The 25,439-nt window shown below is 33.1% G+C and overlaps 1 protein-coding gene across 2 annotated transcripts; it reads right to left on the bottom strand.

Annotated features, from left to right (window-relative positions):
- Positions 1–16,236: 16,236 nt before the first annotated feature.
- LOC143897788 (uncharacterized) lies at positions 16,237–20,387 on the bottom strand. Of its 2 annotated transcripts, none has more exons than XM_077406699.1 (4): positions 20,318–20,387; positions 16,916–17,113; positions 16,643–16,790; positions 16,237–16,419 (listed from the first exon to the last, which is right to left on the bottom strand). In XM_077406699.1, exons 1-4 carry the CDS (start codon positions 20,365–20,367, stop codon positions 16,264–16,266), a joined length of 552 nt encoding a protein of 183 aa, XP_077262825.1. In that variant the 5' UTR covers positions 20,368–20,387; the 3' UTR covers positions 16,237–16,263. The 2 variants fall into 2 exon arrangements, with proteins under 2 accessions (XP_077262825.1, XP_077262826.1); XM_077406700.1 differs by having other exon boundaries at positions 20,282–20,382.
- Positions 20,388–25,439: the final 5,052 nt, after the last annotated feature.

Here is a 25,439-nt window from a genome sequence, read left to right as displayed (position 1 = left end):
CCTTCTCGGGAATCGCTCGTCGACTATCCACGAGCCTCTGCCTTTATCTTCCGCGATCCTCACTTTTTCTTTCTCCGTATTCGAACTTTGCTTCTTCGCGCCTCTTCCAAATCCTCGCGAAGACATCATCACCGACACCTCGTTGGAAAATCCGCTCTTTAAAGTTTGATCTCTTACAAGAGGCATGTCTTAATAGAAAATAGCCCTAAGAAACAAATGCATCCTAAAGAAATCCCGAAGACATTTGCGCTTATGATCCAATAATATCTCGAAGATATTCGACTTGCCTCAACAATTCCAACTTTCAGGAACTGGATAATTAGCCGTGATTAATTGCTCGCTTATTTACGTCCGGATAATAGTAATAGGAATAACAGAGACGCGTCTCCGGGAAGATCCCTCGCGAATGTATTTGACTAATCGAATGGAGACGTATTCGTCTCCCGTCCTTGGAGATCGTTTTGCTACCTCTAACGATCATCATGGGTATCACGTGAATCGAACTTCCTGCGAATGTTATTCCAGATTTTCCAATGATTCATCAACGTAACTCTCATCGTAACTCCGATAACCCTTGCCGTATCGCCGAGACGCTGTGTCCGCGGGTTATCGTGCGCTCATTCGCGATCTCGGCTCCTCTCGTTCCCGGAACGCACGATTGCGCGTTTATTGGGAAATTAGAAAGAAATTAGAGGCGGAAAATTTGCGACGCACGTCTCTCTTTCGTCTATAGATAGATTGAGGAATTTCAAGTAAATCGAGAAACCTGTCATTGAGATGCGATTCTAAAAGTTCTTTTTTTTAAATTAGGGGAATTGCGCGAAATTACGAGTACATTGCGTCAATACGTACGTATTTACGCACATCGCGTGCATAAACACGGGATCATGAACCCTATATACGTTACTCGCGTGGGATATAAAACACACCCCAGCTTTAGAAACCTCTCTATTAAATTTGCTCTATTAAATTCACAGTGTAAAATTTTTTTATTTTTTGATCGACTGCCTCACAAATTTTACAATTGAAGAACTTTTACGCTTTATCTTTATCTAGAAAATGTATATGTACATATAATATCTTTATTCTTTATTTAATTGTAACTCATTAACGCGAGAACAATGCAAATTAAGATATAATGTTAAGCATTAAAAATATAACCGTAAATAAACCGTTAAAATAAATCTTATTTGTTCCGTATGGATGATACGTCTTAATCAATATATAGCTGTATTGAATTACGCAGTATCAAAACAACGATCCTGTTCGTCGAGGAAGGCCGGGACATATCGCACGCGATTCATTCATCTGACAATTATCATACTTGTTATCGTTTTATCACGGATATTTCCGATAATTGTCAAGGTTTGTCGAAAGACGTACGCGTGTTTCTTCAGAATTGCAAGGCAAAGTAATTAATAGTGATATTAATCACTCAAACTAAATAGAAATAAGTTTATTAATTAACAGAAATGAAATATGTGATTGACTAGAAAAAATATCCGACTGTAAAATCGGCGTATTATTGAGGAAGAAAACAGCGGGCGCGCAGACACATAGCAGTTATAAGAACAAAAGAAAGAAAACAAATATAAAAGACGATCGATATGAAGAATACAGCACAGATTCTTGCAGAAAGCTTCCAGAAAGGTTTCAAAAACATTTCAACCTTTCACATTTCATGTGCAACATCTCTGAAAGAATTCTGCAATATGTCATATAAAATGTTGCAATAGAAATGTTTTTTAAACCTTTCACATGAAGATAATTTTTCAAAACTTTTAGTTGAGTTATCTCTGAATCGTTTCACATAAAATAATGTTATAAATCTTTTAGTTGAGCTGTTTCTAAAACCTTTCTCACGCAATAAATTTGAAAACGTTCAGTTGATTTATTTCTGAATTGTTTCATATGAAATAATTTTGTATACCTTTTAGTTCAGCTGTTTCTGAAACCTTTCTCACGTAATAAATTTGAAAACTTTCAATTAAGTTAGTTCTGAATCGTTTTATATGAAATGATTTTGTAAACCTTTCACTTGAGCTGTTTTTAAAACCTTTCTCACGCAATAAATTTGAAAACTTTCAGTTGATTTATTTCTGAATAATTTCATATGAAATTATTTTGTAAACCTTTCAGTTGAACTGTTTCTGAAATCTTTTTCACGCAATGAAAAATTTTAATTAAGTTATTTTGGAAACATTCCATAAAATATAATTTTGCAAACCTTTCAGTTGAGTTTTCGATGAAACTTTATACACATCTAGGAGAAGTATAAATATAGACAAATTTAGAAATTTTTAATTGCAGCCCTAAAAACCACTACACCTATCATATGTATAAGGGCTTTTTGCTTTTCTCAGATATAGATTATTAATATTATATTATGTAATGATATACAAATCTTTTATATTAATATTTATAATATATCAATTGTTGTTGCGTTGTTTTTAATATTTGCCAGTTAATAAATAATTTCAAATTTTTGAACACTAAAGATGCTTATATACGATATAAACATAAGCTAGAAGGAATTAAGCATCAGAACCAGAGGATCGTCACTAGCCCGTTCGATCATGGAAGTCAAGCAACTTTGAGTGCAGTTACTACTTGGATGGGTGACCGCCCGAATAAAAAAAATACGGCAATATATCTCGGAAACCTTTCAACACTTTCTCATAAATGTTTCAAGTGCGGGAATCGCGGACATTTTGCTATTCCAGAGCTGTCTCAGAGATGTTGCAGAAACATTTTAAAATATTTATGACATGTTTCAACTCCATCAGATGAAACATTTTTTAAATATCTCTGAAAGGTTTCAGATATATTTTAGTAACCTTTCAGCACGGTTTCAGAAAGGTTTCAAGTGCAAGAATCGCGGACATTTTGCTATTCCAGAGATGTCTCAAAGCTGTTGCAGAAACATTTTGAAATATTTATGAGATGTTTCAACCTATCGAATGAAACATTTCTTAGATATTTCTGAAAGGTTCTTGTGCTGTACGGTAGTGTCTCGCGTCAAGTGTATGTACATATACATACGCGCAACGAGACACCAAACCGTATATACATATCCTATACAATAATTAATGAGCCGACGAGTTAAGAAACTTTTTTATAGCGTTTTCTACTGGGAAAATTAGTGCACTGATGCACACTGATTGTAAGTGCAATTTTATTATTCCAATGTAAAAATCAGTTCATATTTTCAGTGTTTATAAATGTACGTTCTACTGTGCTTAATTTGATAAATTTTGTCAGTAAAACATTAAACACTGAAAATATGTGAACTGAATTTCATATTGGCGCAATAAAATTGCACTCAGTATGCACCAGTATTGGACTAGTTTTCCCAGTAGAAAAACGCTATTAGGTTGTCGGATTTGAACCGATCAAGTTCTGAATAGGCGATCAATTGATAACTTTTGGGTTTGAATTATGTAATAAAAGTGTTTTTATTCTTTGTCTAGCTACGTGTCCTACGAGTGAAGATATTGCGATGAAAAGTCTGAAATGTTTAAATTTTACGTTATATAGATACGTCATTATCATCATCTAATTGTCTCTTTCACTTTTTCGACATTATGCAGCGTTATTAGCAAGCAAAGATTTACTCACTAATGCTGCATTGAAAAAATTGTTGACAATTATATCACCAGCGTCTCTATATAAGTCTCTATGGCAACGCCCCTACTGTATTTATTACACGCACATATGAGTAGACTGAAAAGCAATATTTTTCTTGAATCACGCGCGCGTTGTTATCAACCTTTTTTTTTGTTTTGCGTTGGGGGAAAAATGCCTACGCACGGTCTGACCGTGTGCCTACGCATACTCTGAAGCTGTCTCCAGGTCTGGTAATATAAAATGGAGTGTGTAAGGGCCGGGGTACGAACAGTGCCGTAGCGTCTTACGCCACCTTACGTCACCTTACGTGAGAATTGCCTTACGCCACACGTAAGCCAAACGTACGGCAACGCACATAGAAAAACGTAACGTAACATATCATACATGCGTTACGTTACTTATCTATTACTACGTTTACGCGAGCGTTACTTCTGTAGTAACTTACGATAATTCACCCGTTTACGCAAAGTAAATTATCGTAAGTTACTACAAAATCCCGTTTACGTGAAGGAATTATCTTAAGTTATTACAGAAGTAACGCTCGCGTAAACGTAGTATATGTGCGTTGCCGTACGTTTGGCTTACGTGTGGCGTAAGGCAATTATCACGTAAGGTGGCATAAAACGCTACGGCAATGTTCGTGCCCCGGCCCTAACACGTGCGGGTTAATAAGAATTGGACACTCGTGCGGGTGATCGCAGGCTCGTGTGTCCACTTCGCACTCGTGTCCAATTTTCAACTTCCCGTACTTGTTACACAAATAACTATTGTAGTTTAATACATTAAAAATTATAAAAATTTTAAAAATTACTCGCACCTCACTTTGAGATATCTCAAATCCGCTTGCGCCATCTTCTTTAGAATCATTTGTAGTTGTTTGTAGTGCTTTTCTTTTTGTTTATAGTTGCACCATTCAAAAAATAATATATTTTTGCAATAAACAAATAATTAAGTGTAATTTTGCCAATTTTGGAGATATCTCAAATCCGCTTGCACCATCTTCTTCAGAATCGTTTGTAGTTGTTTATAGTGCTTTTTTTTCGTTTGTAGTTCAAAAGTTATTATATTTTTGCAATAAACAAAAAGTGTAACTTTGCCAATTTTGGAGATATTTTAAACAAAACGAAACAAAAAGAAAAGCACTACAAACAACTACAAACGATTCTGAAGAAGATGGCGCAAACGGATTTGAGATATCTTCAAAATTGGCAAAGTTACACTTTTTGTTTATTGCAAAAATATAATAACTTTTGAACGGTGCAACTACAAACAAAAAGAAAAGCACTACAAACAACTACAAATGATTCTGAAGAAGATGGCGCAAGCGGACTTGAGATATCTCAAAGTGGGGTGCGAGTAATTTTTTTAATTTTTACGAAATTTTTGTTAGTACAAACAACTACAAACAAAATGCTAACGTTTTCCGTAAAAAATTAATTTTTTGGAAGTTGAGTGCCAGGTTCACATAGGTTTGGTCCTTGGTGGACCTGGAAGGCAACAAACGAGATATCTGTAGTGTAGTAAAATGACAAAATATGCTAGAAAGTTAATTAACTTAATTTTTAGTACGTGTATATTTTACTACAAAAACAACATAAAAAACATTTCTAAATGGTTAAAAAGTTATTTACGCATCACAAAAACCATTTATGTCACGTGCGTCTTGAGACTATTACGGACTTTGATGACTGCCTAGATACAAAGTATGGGCAACGAAATAACTGTCACATGATACTAATTGAATCAACCTAAACATTCTGGATTACCCTAAACAGTCAATGATCTATGGTACCTCGTGGCTCATGCATGGTGCCCCGCGGCGGTCTCCCCTCCCTACTTAATTTAAGAAATTATTCAAACTTCGATTTACAATATCTCTCGCTTTAATATTAAAGTTATTCAAAAAACTGTAAAGGACTTTTCAATACAGTTTTTTATATGGAATATGCGATTTCTTTAATGACATACATCAATCGAACACTCTGTATATATAGTGTTGTAGTCAAGATATAACAGTACAAAATTACCTTTTTCCAAAAAAGTAAAAAAAGGCGCCAAGTACACGCAATGTATTTTGTAAATCTAAAAATCCAACCTAAGTGGTAGTAGCTTTATTTCTTCTTAACAAAATTATATCACAAAATTGCGTTACTTAACTAAACCTAATAGTGATATGTTGTTTTAAAAAATATATGAAATCTTTAAATTACGCCAGTTACAAAGAGAATATAATGGCTGGAGCAGTATAGAGGAGTTAATAAGAAGAGACAAAGACATTCAGAGTCAAGAGAGAGATGAAAGGGTAAGAGAGTCTAGATATAACAGGTGGTACAGGGAGAAGGCAGAAATAGGAAGACCAGAATACCTAGAGAAAAAAGGGAAAGAGAAGTCCATGATCAGGATAGCGAGATTTAGGCTAGGTAATGAGATGAGAGGTGGAAGATATTGGGAACCAATAGTGAAAAGAAGCTGTAGAATATGTATATATGTATATATGTATATAATGTAGAATAATGTAGTGCAGAACCAGAGACATGGGAGCATGTGTTAGAGTGCACATCAAGAGGAGAGAAGGAGGAAAAGCCAGAAGGAATTGGAGAGAAAATCTTAAGGATACTGAATAGTAAAGGAGAGGGAGAGAAATGGATGGCATCAGAACTGGAGAGAAGAAGAAGCAAGGCAGAATACAGCGGTAAGTTAGTCAGGAAGATTAGAGAATAATACAGATTTTTGTTGAGGAGGATAAGTGGAAGGTATTGGATGCTAGGAGAAAGGAAGAGAGCAGATTGAGGGTGAAAATGGACGAGGACAAATCGGTGGAAACAAGGGTAAGAGAAAGAGAGGAGAAAGAAAGGAGAAAAGAGAGGAGAGGAGAGGAGAGGAAAGCGGGAGGCCAAAGAGGACCGCGGTGGAAGAGATTTTTGTTGAGGAGGATAAGTGGAAGGTATTGGATGCTAGGAGAAAGGAAGAGAGCAGATTGAGGGTGAAAATGGACGAGGACAAATCGGTGGAAACGAGGGTAAGAGAAAGAGAGGAGAAAGAAAGGAGAAAAGAGAGGAGAGGAGAGGAGAGGAAAGCTGGAGGCCAAAGAGAACCGCGGTGGAAGAGAGAGCGAAAAGGATGGAGGAGAATCTCCTTATGGATACGGACGAGGACGAAGCAGATAGGAAGAAAAAAGAATAGGAGGATTTTAGGATGGAAAGGAGAGATGAAGGGAGATAAGGAGAGAAGCGTTAAGGGAGAGAAAGGGGAGAAGGAGAAGGAGGTAAGATGTAAGACTGTAAGAATAATCATCTTAATACAGTTATTTTCAGAGTGAAGGTAGAATAAGAAAGAAGGAAGGCGTCGAGCACGAGGAGGGAGAGAGCCGGAAAGAAAAGAGAAGAGCAGCGACAGAAAGGAGGAAGTCATAGGGGTGCGGAATTAAAAGAAGCTGAAGGAGATGACCAGAAGGGTGCCGAATGGAAGACGAAGGGAAGGGAAATGAGATGTGAGGTCGCTCAATGACCAGGTCGGGGAAATAAGAAATAAGAGAAATTATAAAATTCGTAATTTATTGCATATCCCCGTAGGGTTCGCAATCTGCTACTATATCCTTCTCCTCTCACTTTAACCCTTTGGACCAACGGCTTAACGTCTCTTTCCGAAAGATGGAGCCCAGTTTTCTCCGCACAAGAGGGGCGCAGCTATCGGAAAAACATTCCATGCTTACATGGCTCTAGTGGACTCGAACCTGATTCCTCAGATTACGAGTCTGGCGCTCTACCACTAGACCACACTGCCGCCCTATAAGAGAAATTATATTATAGATATAAAATGTATATATGTGACTAATGTGATTGAATGTATAATATGTATATGATTTTACTTAAGTTTGCTTGTAAAGGTTTTTGGGAACGTTTTTACTGAAAAAAACGCCTTTCCAACCTCGGAAGGAGAGAGAAATAAAGATGATTGATTGATTGATACAAAGAGAATATATATATTGCTTTGAAAAATAATTGTTGTGCAACTACTTAAAAAAAAATAAAACTTAAGTGGTATATATGTATCTTTGTATTCCCATTCAAGTGTCTTCCCATTCCAATCCAACCTTTAATTCTCTTTAATAAAATTATAATATTACAAAGAATTATTTTAATCATAAAGAATTAAAGAGATAATTAACATCAGTACAAAATAAAAATATTTAATTAAAATAAAATAAATAAATTTTTCTTGTAAAAAAAACTTGCTGCTAGACCTCAAAATTTAATACAATACTAAAATTTTGATTGGATTTAATAAAGTACCAAATTTTTGATTAAATAAAAAAGCAATAAACATAAAATTTAGGGAAGTATACGGCGGGAGTAAAAAAGCAGCGCCAAGTTTTTCACAAGAAAAATTCATTTATTTTATTTTAATTAAATATTTGACCGAAGTGTGTGTTGGCGGTCATTGTTTATTAAAAAGATATATACAAAAAAGTTTGGTAATATACTGAAGAAGAGCTCACTCCTCTGACTAATATATCCTATATAATATATCAAAGTACATTGATATATTGACAACATATGTCAAGGTTAAGGTCATTGAGGGGGGCGGCCCTAAAGTGCATATAATTACCCAAATCTTCTATTATGATAAATTAATCATCTAGTACTACGTTTACGCGAGCGTTACTTCTGTAGTAACTTACGATAATTTACTCCGCGTAAACGAGTAATATATCGTAAGTTACTACAGATGTAACGCTCGCGTAAACGTAGTATAGGTATGTTAATGCGTCGATATGAAAATGATATATAAGTTGTCTATGTTGTATACATATATGTATATATATATATATATATATATATATATATTTTTTTTTAATGTTCCTAGTTTATATGTTAGTAATAGATGATAAATAAGTTATTTAAAATTTCTTTTCAGGAAATAAGAAATGATTCTGTGTAAAAATACTATGCAACATTTGTTTTTATTTAATTCTTTTACATTATAATAAAAAATATATTAATACAATAAAAAATGTAGAGAAACGCATGAATTGTATGCTTACGTGTAACATATTATATGTATATAATTAAGATATAAATATAAGTTAATAATTTAAAGTTTTTGATCTACTAGATCTATTTCCTTCCATGTTTCTTGAAAATATTCAAATTAGAAATTTGCACATTGCTTTCTCATCATTTTATTTATTTCGCTCATAAAGCTTCCTCTATGAAAAAGCCATACTATTTTATGTTAATAATTATGTTGGTGTAATTAAAAAAAATTGAGTTTGAAAAGGAGCAATGGTAGCGATTTGTAGTAATGAGGAAGCAATGTGCAAGTTTCTAATTTGTACATTTTTTTTTACCAGTCTTCTTTTAATGATACTCTATCCATCAAATAAAAATTATACATCTTTTAAGCAGAAATCGGTGACCCCTTCACCGATTCTCGCCAAATTTAAAACAACCTTTCTTTAATAATACTCTACATAAGATTATATGTATAACTTGTACACTTTTTAGGCAAAAATTGGTAACCCCTTCACCGATCCTCGCCAAATTCAATACCAACCTACTTTTAATGATACTCTTTTCATAAAAAAATAATTCAGTTTAATATCTCAAAATTTACGGAAATTAGAGCACGTAGATTTTTTAGACAGAAATCGGTAATCCTTTTATTATTAACAATTTTTCTAATTTTATTATATTTTTTAGTCTTTTTTTTCAACTCCTATTTCACATATAATTTTTTAAGATTTGATCGATTAGTTCTTGAGCTATAGATAAATTTGTACATAACACACACACACGCACGCACACACACACACACGCGCGCGCGCGCGCGCGCGGGGACATTTTTTAAATGCGATTTTGATGTTTTAGAACATTCTGAACACATTGGCATCAAAAACTAAAAAACAATTTTTTCTTCGATTTTTTCTACTCTTATTTCATATATATACATATAATTGTTTAAGATTTGGTTGATTAGACCTAATTTTATACGCAATTAAAGGTCCATATGCGAGGTTTACAAAAACAAAGCTTTCTCTATAAGGAAGCAATACTTTAATTAAATTTAGATATTAATTATTTAGTAATCGATGCAACCACAGTTGCATTGATAATTCGATCAATGTACTGGTTTCTTGTGAATTTATCTACATTTTACATCTTTTGATTTCAATCGTTAAGTAAAAAAAATATTATTTTTAATGCATTTAAATGATCAGCAAGAGTCCTATCAATGTTTAAATTTAATATTTATATCTGTAGCTTACTTGTCACTTTATACAAAAAAAATGAAATTTATTGTAAAATTTATTCTATAAGTAATGAAACGCTTAATACATGTGAATATTTTATATAACACGATATAGATTACACTTACATAGAACAAACAATGTCTAATTCATAAAATTCAATTACATGTAGTATGTAATAAATGCAGAGCAAGTTATTATTTGTTAAAAACTTGTTCCTTTACTTGTCTCTTTTTTTGTTCCTTCTGTCTTTTTATACATATTCTTAGATGATGCTTCTGAGTCCTCTTAACGTTTCGCTTCTCTCATAGGCGTATCCATCTCTGTATCATTGTCCGTATCACTCGTATCACTGCTTAAACTTGGATCAGTTTTCCTACATTTATATGCAGAATGTAAAGATAAAGTAAGAAATGCAAGGATATTAGTTTTCATTATGCATGCTATGCCGTTGGAAGTTAAGACTATCGTTTTAAGAATCTAATTATTCATTTATTTAGAGTGATTAAGGTAGTACGTCCGTAAACTCATTTCTTAGAAATCTTGGAAAATTTAAACAGTATCTATAATTAATGTAAACACATTTTATACACATGTGCAAATAGAAAAAGATTGACCAAAGTTGCAATAACGAAAGTCAAAGTTAGCACTTTTTACATGTATCGCAGGTACGAAAACAACTTCCGATATCACACGTTTCTAATTGTAGTGATCAAACTATTCTTACGGTTTTAATGAAAAACAAGAAGAGACTTGCAAAAATATTGTTACAAAAATACAAGATTTTCGACCGTCTATACTCTATAGTTTCGAAGTAATTGATACGTAAAGTACACAATTTCTGATAGCGGTGGACGTATATGACAGCTAATTTATAAAGATATCTAATAGCACACATTAGTATATCTATGTATCTGTACATGAGATTTTTATACACACATGCATAACGCAGATTCCAGCCAAATACTTTATTGTCATATGTCTATCATTAACTTTTGACAGCATTGTCACGGATGAACTACCTTAAGTGTCTAGACTTAAATATTACATAGAATTACAGACGGAATTGCGACTAAAAAGACTATTTTGATCATAATACAAATAATTATTATATAAGAGTGCTTGTCATTTGTGTGTATAATATTTTCTTTAATTACCTATTGTATTTGCATTTTAACAATTTTATGTTCTTCAGTATTTTAATTAAATCTTTAATATATACTTACTCATGAGTTTTCAAGTGATCGGTCAAAAATGCAGGTGTTAGTGCATAAAACTGTATATTACATTTGTGGCATTTTGCATATGCTTTGTCATTTATTTTGAAGTAATCCCAGAACCAATGAAAGTTTGTTTCATTTTTCTCTATGTCTGTTAATTTGTCTTTATGTTTACACTTCAAGTGTTCATGTAAAATATTATGTGCATTTTTGTAACGAATTACTATAAAGCAATAATTGCATTTTGCCGCATCTCCTTTTAATTTTGAATAATGTCCTCGTATGAAGCGACGTACTGGAATCTTCTTTTTATTTACGTCATATTCTATATCATGTACGAAATCTTGTTTTATATTATGTTCACAGACTAAATGCTCTCCTAATTTTGTTAATGTTTCTTTATATGATATAAAGAATAAGTTTTATTATTCAAGAAAGGATCGTGACATTCTTGACACATTAATGTGGGAATATAATATATTGCAACATCCACTCATCTCCTGCTCCCTGCTCTGCAATTATATTCGTTCTAAGTCGCAGTTCTTTGTCTTCTTGACATATCGCTTTCTTTGTAGGCATATTCATGTCTGTATTGCTGTTCGTGTCATTGCTTGAACTTCGTACGGTTTTCCTACATTTATATTTAGAGTAATTATAAAAGTAAGAAATGCGATAAAAAAATTAGTTTCAATAGTGCACACTATTCCGCTGGAAACCACAAGATTACCGTTTTAAGAATCTCATTATTTAACTATTTTGAAACGATTAGATGTCTAGACTTAAATATTACATAGAATCACTGACGAAATTGCGACTAAAAACACAATTTCGATCATAATACGAATAATTGTTATACATATACACTACCGTTTAATAGTTAGGAAGGACTACTGTTTTAAGAAAAACAAAACAGTAGTGCTAATACCTACTTCAAAAGAAAAATGTCATATGAGAAACTTTACTATCTGTTTTATCTATTCAACACAATATTATTTTTTTCTAATCATTTTCCAGGGAAGTACTTTATTTAAAGAATTTTATAGAGTGTGAACATGCTATTGTTCTGTATAAAGAAAGAACAAAAGTTTTCATGGTTTAAGTGAAGTATATAACAAATATGAAACTAAAAGTTATTATATTTTACTCAAACCATGAAAACTTAGTCTTTCTTCATAACGGAAGAATGGCACAGCATATTCACTCGATAAAATTCTTTAAATAAAATATTTCCCAGGAAAATTATTAGAAACAAATAATACTGTATTGAATAGTTAAAACAGACAGTAAAGTTTCTCATGTAACATTTTTCTCTAAAAATATTAGTACCACTATTTTTCTTAAAAAAATAGTGTTTCCAAACTTTTAAACAGTAGTGTATATGTGCTTTGATAACTTGTGTCTGTTTCATTTTCTTTAGCTATTCATTATTTCATTACTCTCTACTTTATATTCTTCAATGTTTTAATAAATTATTTTATGTATACTTACTCATGAGTTCTCACGTGATCAGTAAAAAATGCAGGTGTTAATGCATAAAATGTCATGTTACAAATGTTGCATTTTGCGAGCGATTATGAAGTAATCCCAGAACCAAAGGAATTTTGTTTCATTCTTCTCTATTTCCGTTAATTTGTCTTCATGTTTACATATTAAGTGTTCATGTAAAATACTATAATTCCTGTTTTTGTAACTAATTAGTGTAAAGCAGTGATTGCATTCTGCCACATCTTCTTTTAATTTTGAATAATGTTCTTGTATGAAGCGACGTACTGGAATCTTCTCTTTATTTACGTCATATTCTATATTATGTACGGAATCTTGTTTTATATTATGTTCACAGACTAAATGCTCTCCTAACTTTGTTAATGTTTCTTTAAACGATAAAGTACTAGCTTTATCATTCAAGAAATGATCGTGACATTCATCGAGACCTTTGCGAGTCTCACTGCCATCCAGATCTGACGCCATCGACATACTGAGGAGAAAGAATAGTTACTCTGGGCCAGTTGCTATCAAACAGGATTTAACCAAGAAACAGCGTGATCATTTCGTTTGTGTTAAGAAGCGGTTTGAATCGCTTAAAGACACTGGTGTTACCGACATGACTTTGAGATTTATTAACGGTGTGCTGAAAATTGTAAAAGCTTCCACTAATAGGCGCCAAAAAAACGCGACTATCACCCTTTAGCGTATTATCAGAATGTGAGAGGTTTGAGGACGAAATTGGCTGATCTGCGGTGTTCGATCAATTTTTCCGTGCTGAAAGTTGACTTTATTATTTTTACCGAAACGTGGCTTAATTCTGGTGTTTCTGATGCTGAACTGGGTTTAAGTGATTTTAAAGTTTTCCGATATGACAGGGATAAACATACTAGCATCTACTCGAGGGGCGGCGGTGTTTTAATTGCTGTCCGTAATTGTTTTCCCAGCCGCTGTATTGAAATATCTCCTTCTAACATTGAACATCTCTTTGTCGAAGTAAGGATCGGCCGTCGCGTATTTATTATTGTCGCTGTCTATATTCCGCCTAATTCTTCGCCTGATGTTTATGAATCTCATTGTCGTTCCGTACTGGATGTTTGTTTTTCTTATCCTAATGCTAAACTTATTATTCTTGGTAACTTTAACCTGCCAAATATTATCTGGTATCAAAACAATTCATCTCTGAATTATAATGCCAGGGGCGGCTCACAATTAAGACAAGCTGATATTGTCAACGAATATTTTAGTCTTTGCAACTTTCGGCAATACAATAATATAAGCAATGCGCTGGGAAACGAGCTTGATCTGATTATTTCCTCTCTCGATGGTATTCACGTACATGCTTCCCTTGAGCCTTTCCTTCCTTGCGACACACATCATCCTGCTCTCGAATTTGCCCTGCCACTTCCCACTGCTGCTCGTCCTTCAGGGAATTCTTTCTGCAGACCGTGCTTTAAACGTGCCGATTTTTCTGCAATTGATGACTATTTAGGTCAAATTGACTGGGACTCTGCCTTTGCTAATATTCCGGTGGATGAGGCCACTGAGCTACTTTACTCTCACTTGAACTTTGCGATCAATACTTATGTTCCCTCTTATGTTATTTTTGAATCTACTTATCCAGCATGGTGTTCACCAAGGAATTAATTTCTCTAATCAGGGCCAAGAAGACGGCACACTTAAGATATAAATGCACTCTCTCATTCTCTGATTATCTATCTTTCTCTCATCTTAGAGCTAGATGTAAATCTCTGTCTGCTGTTTGCTGGTCTGATTTTATTGATAAATCTGAACATGCGCTGTCAAATAATACCAATCTTTTCTGGGGCTTTATCAGAGACATCAGATCTTCCAAGCATTACGCCTCTCAGATTCTGCATAATGATCATTTACTGGAGGATGATGAATCTATTGCGAACTGCTTCGCTGATTATTTCAAATCTGTTTATATTAGTAGCGATGTAATCGACGAATACCCTGACAGCGGTTTTAACTTAAATCACCCCTTGGATCTTTTATCCCTGGACATATCAATTTCGGATGTGTATAACGAGATTTGTGAGCTTCCATTGAGCTGCTCCGCGGGGTTGGATGGCATTCCGCCTTTATTACTAAAATCATGTATCTTTATCGCGTCAAGATTTCTGTGGCTGATCTTTAATAAGTCACTGAGGGATGGTGCCTTCCCATCTCTTTGGAAGCAATGTCTCGTCTCTCCGATTTTTAAAGGTGGCGACCGTCAATCAGTCACTAACTATCGTCCTATATGTAAACAAAATGTTATGCCGAAAATCTTTGATGGCATTGTTGCTCGAAAACTTAGCTCCCTATGTAAAAACATTATTATAAAAGGAACAACATGGATTTGTACCGGGACGCTCGACAACGACAAATCTTGTTAATTACTATGATTTTTTAACTTCTACTGTTGAGAGTGGATCCCAGGTTGACTCAGTTTATACCGATTTTAGAAAAGCGTTTGACTCAGTTAATCATACAATATTAATGTGTAAACTTCGATCTCTAGGGTTCGGAGGTTCTCTTTTGCGTTGGATATCCTGCTTCCTATCAAACAGGTCTCAAGTCATAAAGTTTAATAATAGCTTCTCTAGAAGTATAAATGTTTTGTCTGGAGTGCCGCAGGGCTCACATCTTGGTCCTCTTTTATTTGTTTTATTTATTAATGACATAGCTGCTTTTATTAAATTCTGCTTTTTCTTACTGTATGCTGATGACCTTAAATTATACCGCCGGATTAATGGACCTGCTAATGCGCTTTTATTACAACATGACTTATTTGAACTTGAGGCCTGGTGTAGGAGGAACTGTCTTCGGCTTAACGTCTCTAAATGTTTTGTTATTCACTTTTCTCGTAGACGTAACTCATATTTATATAACTATACTCTTGATGGTTTACCTCTCTCAGCAGTGCGCAAAGCTCGAGATCTCGGGGTCTTGTTCAGTGTGGACTTATCATTTAATACACATATACAATCAATAGTTTCATCTGCTTATAGAACGCTTGGATTCATCCTCCGCTGGGGTAGATTTTTTAAGAATATAACCACTTTAAAATTATTATACTGTACGTTAGTTCGCCCCAAGTTAGAGTACTGTTCCATAGTTTGGTCTCCGTATTTTGAATGTCATCAGCTATTGATTGAACGTGTGCAGCACAAATTCCTGCGTATGGCTGCTTATCGGCTAGTTAATCCCATGTCAATTACTTGCCATGAATACTGCACTATATTAGATAAATTAAATCTGCTATCGTTAGAAAATAGGAGACTAACCTTTGATCTTACATTTATTTTTAAGCTTCTTAATCACTCTATTGATTGTCCGGTTTTGTTGGAACGTATCTATTTTAACATCCCGACTAGAGAATTAAGACAGTACTCCATCTTCCACCTCGAGTATCACCGTACTTTGTATAGCGCAAATTCGTGTGTAAATAGGCTAATAATATCTGCAAGTAATTTCTCCAATAGGGTTGACTTTTTTGGTGGCTCTGTATCAACTTTTAAACAAAAACTTTCTCGTCTACTCTTGTAACCTGAATTTCTCCATATTATGTTGTAAAATTTTTATTTTATCTTATTGTTCTTGTTTTTTCTTTTCTCTCTGTACGCTAAAAGGTTTATTACCCGTTAATAAAGTTTATTATTATTATTATTATTATTATTATTCTTGACACGTTAATGTGGGAATATAATATTTCAGCAGCCCCTCATCTTCTGCTTCCTGCTCTGCCATTATATCCGTTCTTAATAGCGGAGAGTTCGTGCCTTCTCGATGTTCCGCTTCTTTTGTAAGCGTATCCATGTCTGTATCACTGCACTGCAAATCCAAGTATGTTATTTTAGCCAAAACTCTTATACATTTTTTGCCGTTTTAAATCACGTCATTTAACGATTATTGAACGTATTAATTTTTAATTTAATACGATTAAACGTGTTAAATGACGTAATTTAATACATAAAAAAACACTTTTAAAAGTTTAAAAAAGAGCTTTTGTTTAATGTATTATTTTTAGACATTTATACGTGTATAAATAACATACTTGGATTTGCAGTGCATTTGTATCATCCATATCACTGTTTGCATTATCCGTATCACTGTTCGTATCATCCGTATCACTGTTCGCATTATCCGTATCACTGTTCGTACCATCCGGATCACTGCTTGAACTTGGAACTTCATGGGTTTCCCTACATTGATATAGAGTGATTAAAGAAGCAAGAAATGCTATGAAAAACTAGCTTTATTATTCAAGAAAGAATCATGAAATTATTCTTGACACATTAATGTGAGAATATAATATTGCAACACCTACTTATCTTTTGCTTCCTGCTCTACCATTACATCCGTTCTTGGTCGCGGAGAATACGTGTCTTTTTGATGTTCTGCTTCTTTTGTAAGCGTATCCATGTTTGTACCATTGTTCGTATTATCCGTATTACTGTTCGGATCATCCGGATCACTATTCGGATCATCGATATCACTGCTTGAATTTAGAACTTCATAAGTTTCCCTACATTGATATTTAGAGTGATTAAAGAAGCAAGAAATACGATGAAAAAATTAGTTCCTATAATACACGCTACTTCGTTGGAAGTCAAGGCTACCGTTTTAAAAATCTCATTAGATATTTTTAAACGATTAAATATCTAGATTCAAATATTACGCTACATCTAATCTGATTACAGATCTAATTTTTATCTAACTATTCAAATATAATATTATTATTAATGACTAATTATTTGAACATGAAACAATGGTAAATTTGTTTTTCTCATATATTTACTATGTAACGTGAACACTTATAAGAATTGTATCACGTAAATGTTAAATATCTGCTTCTAATTTTTGAAACATGTACGTTAAGCAGGTTGTAAAAAGAATTATAAATGTTAAAAATTGCATAAGATTTAAATATAAACTCTTTTATAAATAATGTCACAAATGTGAATCATTTTTTTTGTTCTTTCAACGGTTATAGTTTTTGAGAAAAAATGTAGCAAAAATCATGATTTTGGTAAAATGATTTTTTTATGTCCCACAGTGTAGAAGTTATCTACAATTATATTTATATGATTGAATTTTTATTAAATTACATTTATGTATGATATGTATGTGTATTTTTGTATATTTTTCTAAATGTGGGAAAAACCAATTTTGCACATAATTCAATAAGATTCATAAAACAATTCACAACCCAAATACTCAGACGGAATTGCGATTGGAGAATCGCAATTTCGATTATATAATATAAATAATTAACACAGTACAACAAATTTTCAAAAATTTGATTATTTCTCAAGTTTTTTACTAGGAGCGATACATGTAGCTCAGTCTTCTGAGTAACATATGACATACGTGATTTACTTAGATCACCGTCATTTTTTTTTTTTTTTTTTTTAGTTATATTGGTTGAAGCTTTGGAGTTTAAGGTGGTCCTTTCGTGAGAACAAGTATTAGATAAGTACCTAAATTTGATATATGTTAAATATACAGTAATAAGGGACATGTGTACGAAAAATCAAGTAAGGTTACCGACACTTTACAAGAAATAAGTCATTCTAAATGTGCGTTCGCGGAGCGTGCCATTGTCATTCTATCCTTGTTTACATCTAATGAACGAGAAAGATAGAATGATGCAAATCGCTACGGCCGAGGTTTTCAACGAATAATACATGTACTTATCAGATGAATACATTATTTATTATGTCTTAAAATATTCCCTGAAGTTTCCGGATTTCGTACATACCTTGAAAATAAGGGCTTGCCGAATGTTTTGCTCTGATATATGAGGTTAAATAAGTAGTGGATTCAATCGCATATTTACTCGTACTGTCATGCTTGACCTAACCTAAATCGAGTCCAACCGCACTACTATTGTGATATTTTTTTAATTAGTAAATAATTAAATACGATTAAATCGTGCGTGTAAAATCATGTTATATTATTATAATTATTGGAATGCTGTGTAATGTTTGTTTTCAATTACCTCATGACGGACTGTTACTTGACTAGCTAGGTCCGCGAAAGGACCACCTTGCTATTTCTTCGGAAAGCATTTTTTTTTAATTAAATAAAATGCTTAAAATTTTGAACTTAATGCTTATAGTATATTTTGCTTGCCGTTTATACTCATCTCCTTCGGTTTCTCTGCGATAATTAAGATTCCAGCAGTAATCAGTCAACATACTTGTTATTGACTTCTTTGAACTTTTCTTTGAACTTTTTTCGAATGTTTGGTGAAAACATTCATCACTCACAGCTTCCAAGTTTTGTGGAAAGAAATTAAGATGTAAATGCAGAAAATGTGCTTTGAGAGACATCGTAACTTTTATAGTATAAAATGGATCTAATATTTCTTTAACCATAATTTCATGATTTGGAGATCTGCAATTCCTAAAGACAACTTATTTAACCATTTTTAAGATGGTTCACGCTCTTTTTTTGTCACCGTTGATATGCGAATCAAATTCGATGTCAATTATAAGTTTTTTTATTTCTGGATCGACAAAAATAGTGAAAATATCTGTATATATTTTATAAAAAAAGTAAACAAATTAATTATAAAAACTATGGATATAAAAAACCTCACATCACACGTACCTTCTTTAACTTAGCATAAAATGTTTAAAAATTTGTTTTAGATGTTTAAAAGCGTCACTCTAGGTTTTTACGGTCAGAAATATATTTCAGGCAATTTTTGCTAAGAAAAAAATAATTTTATGAATTATGGTGTAAAATTTCATACGTGACGAAGTATGTTACTTTTTCCAAATTATGTGATTTTTTTCATTTGACTCCGTTTTGATCAGCTGATCATGCAAGTCGTCGAGAAAGGTTACAAGTGAGAAAAATACTTTTCGATTGAATTTTGACAATTACTGAGAAAGGGTTTCAAAACGCATGAAAGGGTGTCAATCACTATCCAATTCGGCTAAGAAAGACGAGCCCCATAACCTGCAACTACAGTGATTAGCCAGCGGCGTTGCCAAGCCTTCCCATCCTCACCTCGACTAAAAAATGTCTGCTCGATTACCGCATTTTCACTAAAATAAACTAAAAAATTATGTTTACATTTTTTAAAAAATTTTATGTTTACATCGGATTCTTCGAAATCTAATGTACAAAAAGCAATGTTTTTTCTCACTTCATCTAATCGAAAAATGCGAAAATATGAGATTGAAACCGTGATAGAGCCTTCTTTTTCTGGCCGTCTGTATGAAGTAATGCAAAATTTGTGATTTTCGAGATCGATTTTCTAGAGTAAATAGTCGGTAAGGAGCCACAGAAAAAATCGACTGCAAAGCTGAATATAATTTAATATAAAATCTAAAATTGAAAACTTTATCTAATACATGCACTAACGAAACGACTACCTTAAATAAACGAAATTGGTTAGGAACACGTTGTAACAAACATTTGGCATTACAACTCAGCGTAAACAAAGTTCAGCTATCTTTAACATATGTAGTTTTCAAGTTATATTGAAAAAGACTTAGGGTGATTTTTAAAATGCCCACACTTCCTCTAACTCTTTTTATATTATTTTGTATCGGGTAAAGAAGAAGTCGTCAGTGAAGTTCGAAACGGTCTGTCAATTTTATTTAGTTGATAATAAATCATATTTTACGTTATATTGGAATACACAACTGTTTATAACTTTATAATAAATAAGACGTACTATTCTTAGATACGATGCAGAAAAACTATTACCCACGTGTTAAAAAGATTTACAGTATCAGAGAGAAACCTGTTTCTCTCTGACATTACTAATCAATATCAGAGAGAAACCTACTGAGAACGGGGCCACTGGAAGTCATATCCTGATGCGCCTCCTGAGAAAGTGCAACTCAACTATGTCCGTTTCGCTCGGTAACAGCCATATTTCGTGTCTGTGCTATATGGTTCATGTCCGAACTACTCAGATAAAAAATAGTCGAGATGAGATAAATAGATGAGAAGACCGACAATCATCTCGACTATCTTTTATCTGACAATAAGTAGTTTGGACATTCTTCTTCTTCTTTTGTTTAAGGGGATGCTAAAGCCGTCCAAATTACCGACAATTCATTTCAAAGCTCTCATTTTGAAACGGCTTTACAGATCGCAAAATCCTTTTACAGGAGTAAAGTAGAGGTACTAATGAAGGGTGGGATTGTCAAATAATTAGTAATAATTGAAAAAAATTTTTAAATGCTGTCACCTCAAAACCTTATTTTCTGATATAAACAGTTGTATACGTAATATGTACGAAATTAAACTTTCCCACCCTTCAGAAGACGTGCACAAACAATAAAGTACCTTTGAAATTGAGATTGAAAGCCTGGAATAAAAATGAGAGCTTTGAAACGATCGTGTATATTTTTCACAAAAATATTCACGCAGAGCAGCAATTATGTCACAGCAGTAGTTCACGGATCTTGCGAGAGATGGCGAGATGGCGCACGCAGCTGTGGGCAGTTTCGGGGTTGGCTACATTGTCTGGTTTCTACACAGCAATCGAACCAGGACAGATATATGATACAGATATCTCGTTAGGCATTTTTACATTTTTTTCAATTATTACTAATTATTTTACAATCCCACCTTTCATTAGTACCTAAACTTTACTCCTGTAAAAGGATTTTGCGATCTATGAAGCCGTTTCAAAGAACGAGCTTTGAAAGATATGTGGTACAGATATCGCGTTAGACATTTTTACATTTTTTTCAATTATTATTAATTATTTTACAATCCCACCCTTTATTAGTACCTAAACTTTACTCCTGTAAAAGGATTTTGCGATCTATGAAGCCGTTTCAAAAAACGAGCTTTGAAAGATATATGTGGTACAGATATCGCGTTAGACATTTTTACATTTTTTTTCAATTATTACTAATTATTTTACAATCCCACCCTTCATTAGTACCTAAACTTTACTCCTGTAAAAGGATTTTGCTGATCTATGAAGCCGTTTCAAATAACGAGCTTTGACAGATATGGGGCCCGATTTTCTATCTACAAACGTATGCGTAAACTCTGCTCTAACAGAAAAGCTGCAAGCTTATTGGCTAAAAACTGTGCGACAGAGAGCAAATCAATTTGCAGCCTTTCTGTTAGAGCAGTGTTTGTGCATATGTTTCTCGTTAGAGAATCGGGCCCATGTGGTACAGATATCTCGTTAGGCAATTTTACATTTTTTTTAATTATTACTAATTATTTTACAATCCCACCCTTCATTAGTACCTAAACTTTACTCCTGTAAAAGGATTTTGCGATCTATGAAGCCGTTTCAAAGAACGAGCTTTGACAGATATGTCGTACAGATGCCTCGTTAGACAAGGACAGATATCTCTCGTATTATTATTCCTTTCTCTATGTATGTAATTTGCATGCACCCATTTATTCCTCTCTCTCTCTCTCTCTCTCTCTCTCTCTCTCTCTCCCTCTTTCCCTCTCTCATTGCTGTCCCTCTCTCTCTTAGTACACTGGGTAGCGTACACTTAGTATGGTAAAATCAGGACTTTTTGGAATTCTAGGGTATATTTCAGAAAGAAAAACGGTAATGTTATTTAGGACAAAAAACTCTGTTTATTATTTTGTTGATAAAATGTTGAGAAATGTAAACGAAAATACATATATAAATGAAATATATGTTATTTTTTTTATTGTTACTGTCGAAAGTAAATAATATTACATATAAAACCGTAATGCAATTGAACATACATATTCATACACACGCACACGCATACGCAATCGCACGAGCACGATACGCATACGCACATAAATATATTATTTTAATTATTTTTTCTGTGGGCCCCAGGCCTCGTCCACGATGACGATATCACGGACATGGGACTTCTCCAGGATCATGCTCCTATTACTTTGTACTAGAACAATAAGAATAATTCTGCATAAATTTTTATTTTGTGCCTTTATATCATATGTATTTTTCAAGCAAAGTGCATTTGCAGAATTTATGCAATGGAAGATGTATATATACACACACACAAACACACACACACACACACACACACACACATACTACGTTTACGCGAGCGTTACTTCTGTAGTAACTTACGATATATTACTCGTTTACGCGGAGTAAATTATCTTAAGTTACTACAAAATCCCGTTTACGCGAAGGAATTATCGTAAATTACTACAGTAGAAGTAACGCTCGCGTAAACGTAGTAACAAACTCACACACACCATGTGTTTATATGGGGCGTTCCACGCCAAATCGGACACCATTTGGGTTTTGCATCTTCGATTTTTGTTGAAAATTTTTTATGTTATAGTATTGGTTGAAAGAGGCCTCCATGATTTTTTTCAAATTTTTTTGTCGAACCGTTTTCAAAATATCGATTTTTGAAAAATTACGTTATTTTTTTTTAAACGCTCATAACTTTACGAAACATGGGCCAAATGGAACGTTTTTTTTTTTTCAAAAAATTTTTTTTTAATTTTTTTAACTGTATTTCTATAAGATTTTGAAATTTTTGACACAAATTTTTGATTTACAAAAAACACGTACTGTTCAATTTTCTCCAAAATTTTTTGTACAAAACTATCATCGATTTCACAACTTTTAAGCCTAAATTTATAATGAGATAATAACGGGATCTATTTTTTTTTCGATTTTTTAATTTCTATCTTTTATTTATCCGTGCTGAAAAATATCTGAAAAGAAAAAATAATTTACACAGGAACTACTATTAATAATTATCTAAGACATAGTGATTACTTACTAAATAGTTTACAAATTGATTTCAGAAAAAAATACAGTGAAATTAAAGCGTTTATTATTTATGCGTGATAAATTTCTTTTATTAAAGTAGCGTTTATTTTTTTACACGTTTAAATATTTTAAAAATTTGAGATTCAACAGATGATGAAAATTGTTTAAATCTCAAAGTGCCTTCTCCGTCTGGAATTACACAATGATATTTTTGCGTTCCTGTTATTGTCTTAGCTCTAATATATCGCTTGTCTAATGATTCTTTGCTCTGAATATAATCTTTGTTAGAGAAGAATTGCGCATAGATATTTGGCAAAGAATTTAATTTTATCGCCCAGTTATATAGTTCTTGAGGAGTTGAGATTTGTTCGTCATATGGAAGTTGAAGACTTGCTCGTGCCGCTATTCTCTTAACAGTTCCTTCTACTCCATCACAAGGACCTTTGCCATGAGCTGTTGCAAAATAATGCCATTCAGCCAAAGTCTTCTTCATGAAAATTAAGATTTACAAAATTTTTATAATTTTTAAATTGTTGAGGTGCTCCGTCGGAAAATTTGCCAAATATCTATGCGCAATTCTTCTCTAACAAAGATTATATTCAGAGCAAAGAATCATTAGACAAGCGATATATTAGAGCTAAGACAATAACAGGAACGCAGAAATATCATTGTGTAATTCCAGACGGAGAAGGCACTTTGAGATTTAAACAATTTTCATCATCTGTTGAATCTCGAATTTTTAAAATATTTAAACGTGTAAAAAAATAAACGCTACTTAATAAAAAAAAATTTATCAAGCATAAATAATAAACGCTTTAATTTCACTGTATTTTTTTCTGAAATCAATTTGTAAACTATTTAGTAAGTAATCACTATGTCTTAGATAATTATTAATAGTAGTTCCTGTGTAAATTATTTTTTCTTTTCAGATATTTTTCAGCACGGATAAATAAAAAATGGAAATTAAAAAATCAAAAAAAAAAATAGATCCCGTTATTATCTCATTATAAATTTAGGCTTAAAAGTTGTGAAATCGATGATAGTTTTTTACAAAAAATTTTGGAGAAAATCGATCAGTACGTGTTTTTTGTAAATCAAAAATTTTTGTCAATTTGTAAATTTTATAGAAACACAGTTTGAAAAAATTTTTTGATATTTTTTATCGTGTTTAAAAAAAAATTTGAAAAAAACGTCCCATTTTTTTGGCCCATTTTTCGTAAAATTATGGGCGTTTAAAAAAAAAGTAACGTAATTTTTCAAAAATCGATATTTTGAAAACGGTTCGACAAAAAAATTTGAAAAAAATCATGGAGGCCTCTTTCAACTAATACTATAACATAAAAAATTTTCAAAAAAATCGGAGATGCAAAACCCAAATGGTGTCCGATTTGGCGCGGTACGCCCTATATATATCTTCCATCGCGTAAATTCTACAAATGAACTTTGCTTGAAAAATACATGTGATATAAAAGGCACAAAAGAAATTTATGCAAAATTATTCTTAGTACAAAGTAATCGGAGCACGATCCTGGAGACATTCCGTGTCCGCGATATCGTCATCGTGGACGAAGCTCCGGGCCCAGAGAAAAAATAATCGTATTATACAAACGATAGACCCCCGATATTGTCGTACAAAATGTATGTGTACCTATCCCTATATAGCTTATTCTTCTCCTCTCTATATTATAATGAAAGAAACGTATCCTACTGAAAAAGGCCCGTTTAGCGAGATAGGAAGCCGATGCCAGCTAGTCTCACGCGAAAAGCGAACGTCGAATTTATAACACAATGGCTGTGTTCGGGAAGCGCGCTATAGCGCTATTGCATCATTCTATCTTTATCGCTTCATCAGGTGTAAAACAAGGATAAAATAAGCAAATAGCACTAATAGCGTCTTCCCGAACACACCTAATAAATTAATATTTAGCATCTCTATCGAATTTCTATCAAAAAATGAGACAGGTCATTTTTTTGTTTTCTAAGAGAATTCAATCACTCTCTCTAACCGAATTTCACTAATATTTAAACGTCAGAAACGCACGTGGTCCGAGTTAGCACAGGTCCGACAGATTTCTTTCTATAGACGGCATAGTTGCCAAAATATATTTCATGAAAAGAA

This window comes from Temnothorax americanus, unplaced genomic scaffold (assembly GCF_048541705.1).
Source record: "Temnothorax americanus isolate GAGA-0224 unplaced genomic scaffold, ASM4854170v1 Scaffold21, whole genome shotgun sequence".
NCBI classification, from domain to species: domain Eukaryota; kingdom Metazoa; phylum Arthropoda; class Insecta; order Hymenoptera; family Formicidae; genus Temnothorax; species Temnothorax americanus.
The sequence above is the reverse complement of the archived record's forward strand: the minus strand, read 5'-3'. Positions and strand labels throughout refer to the sequence as shown.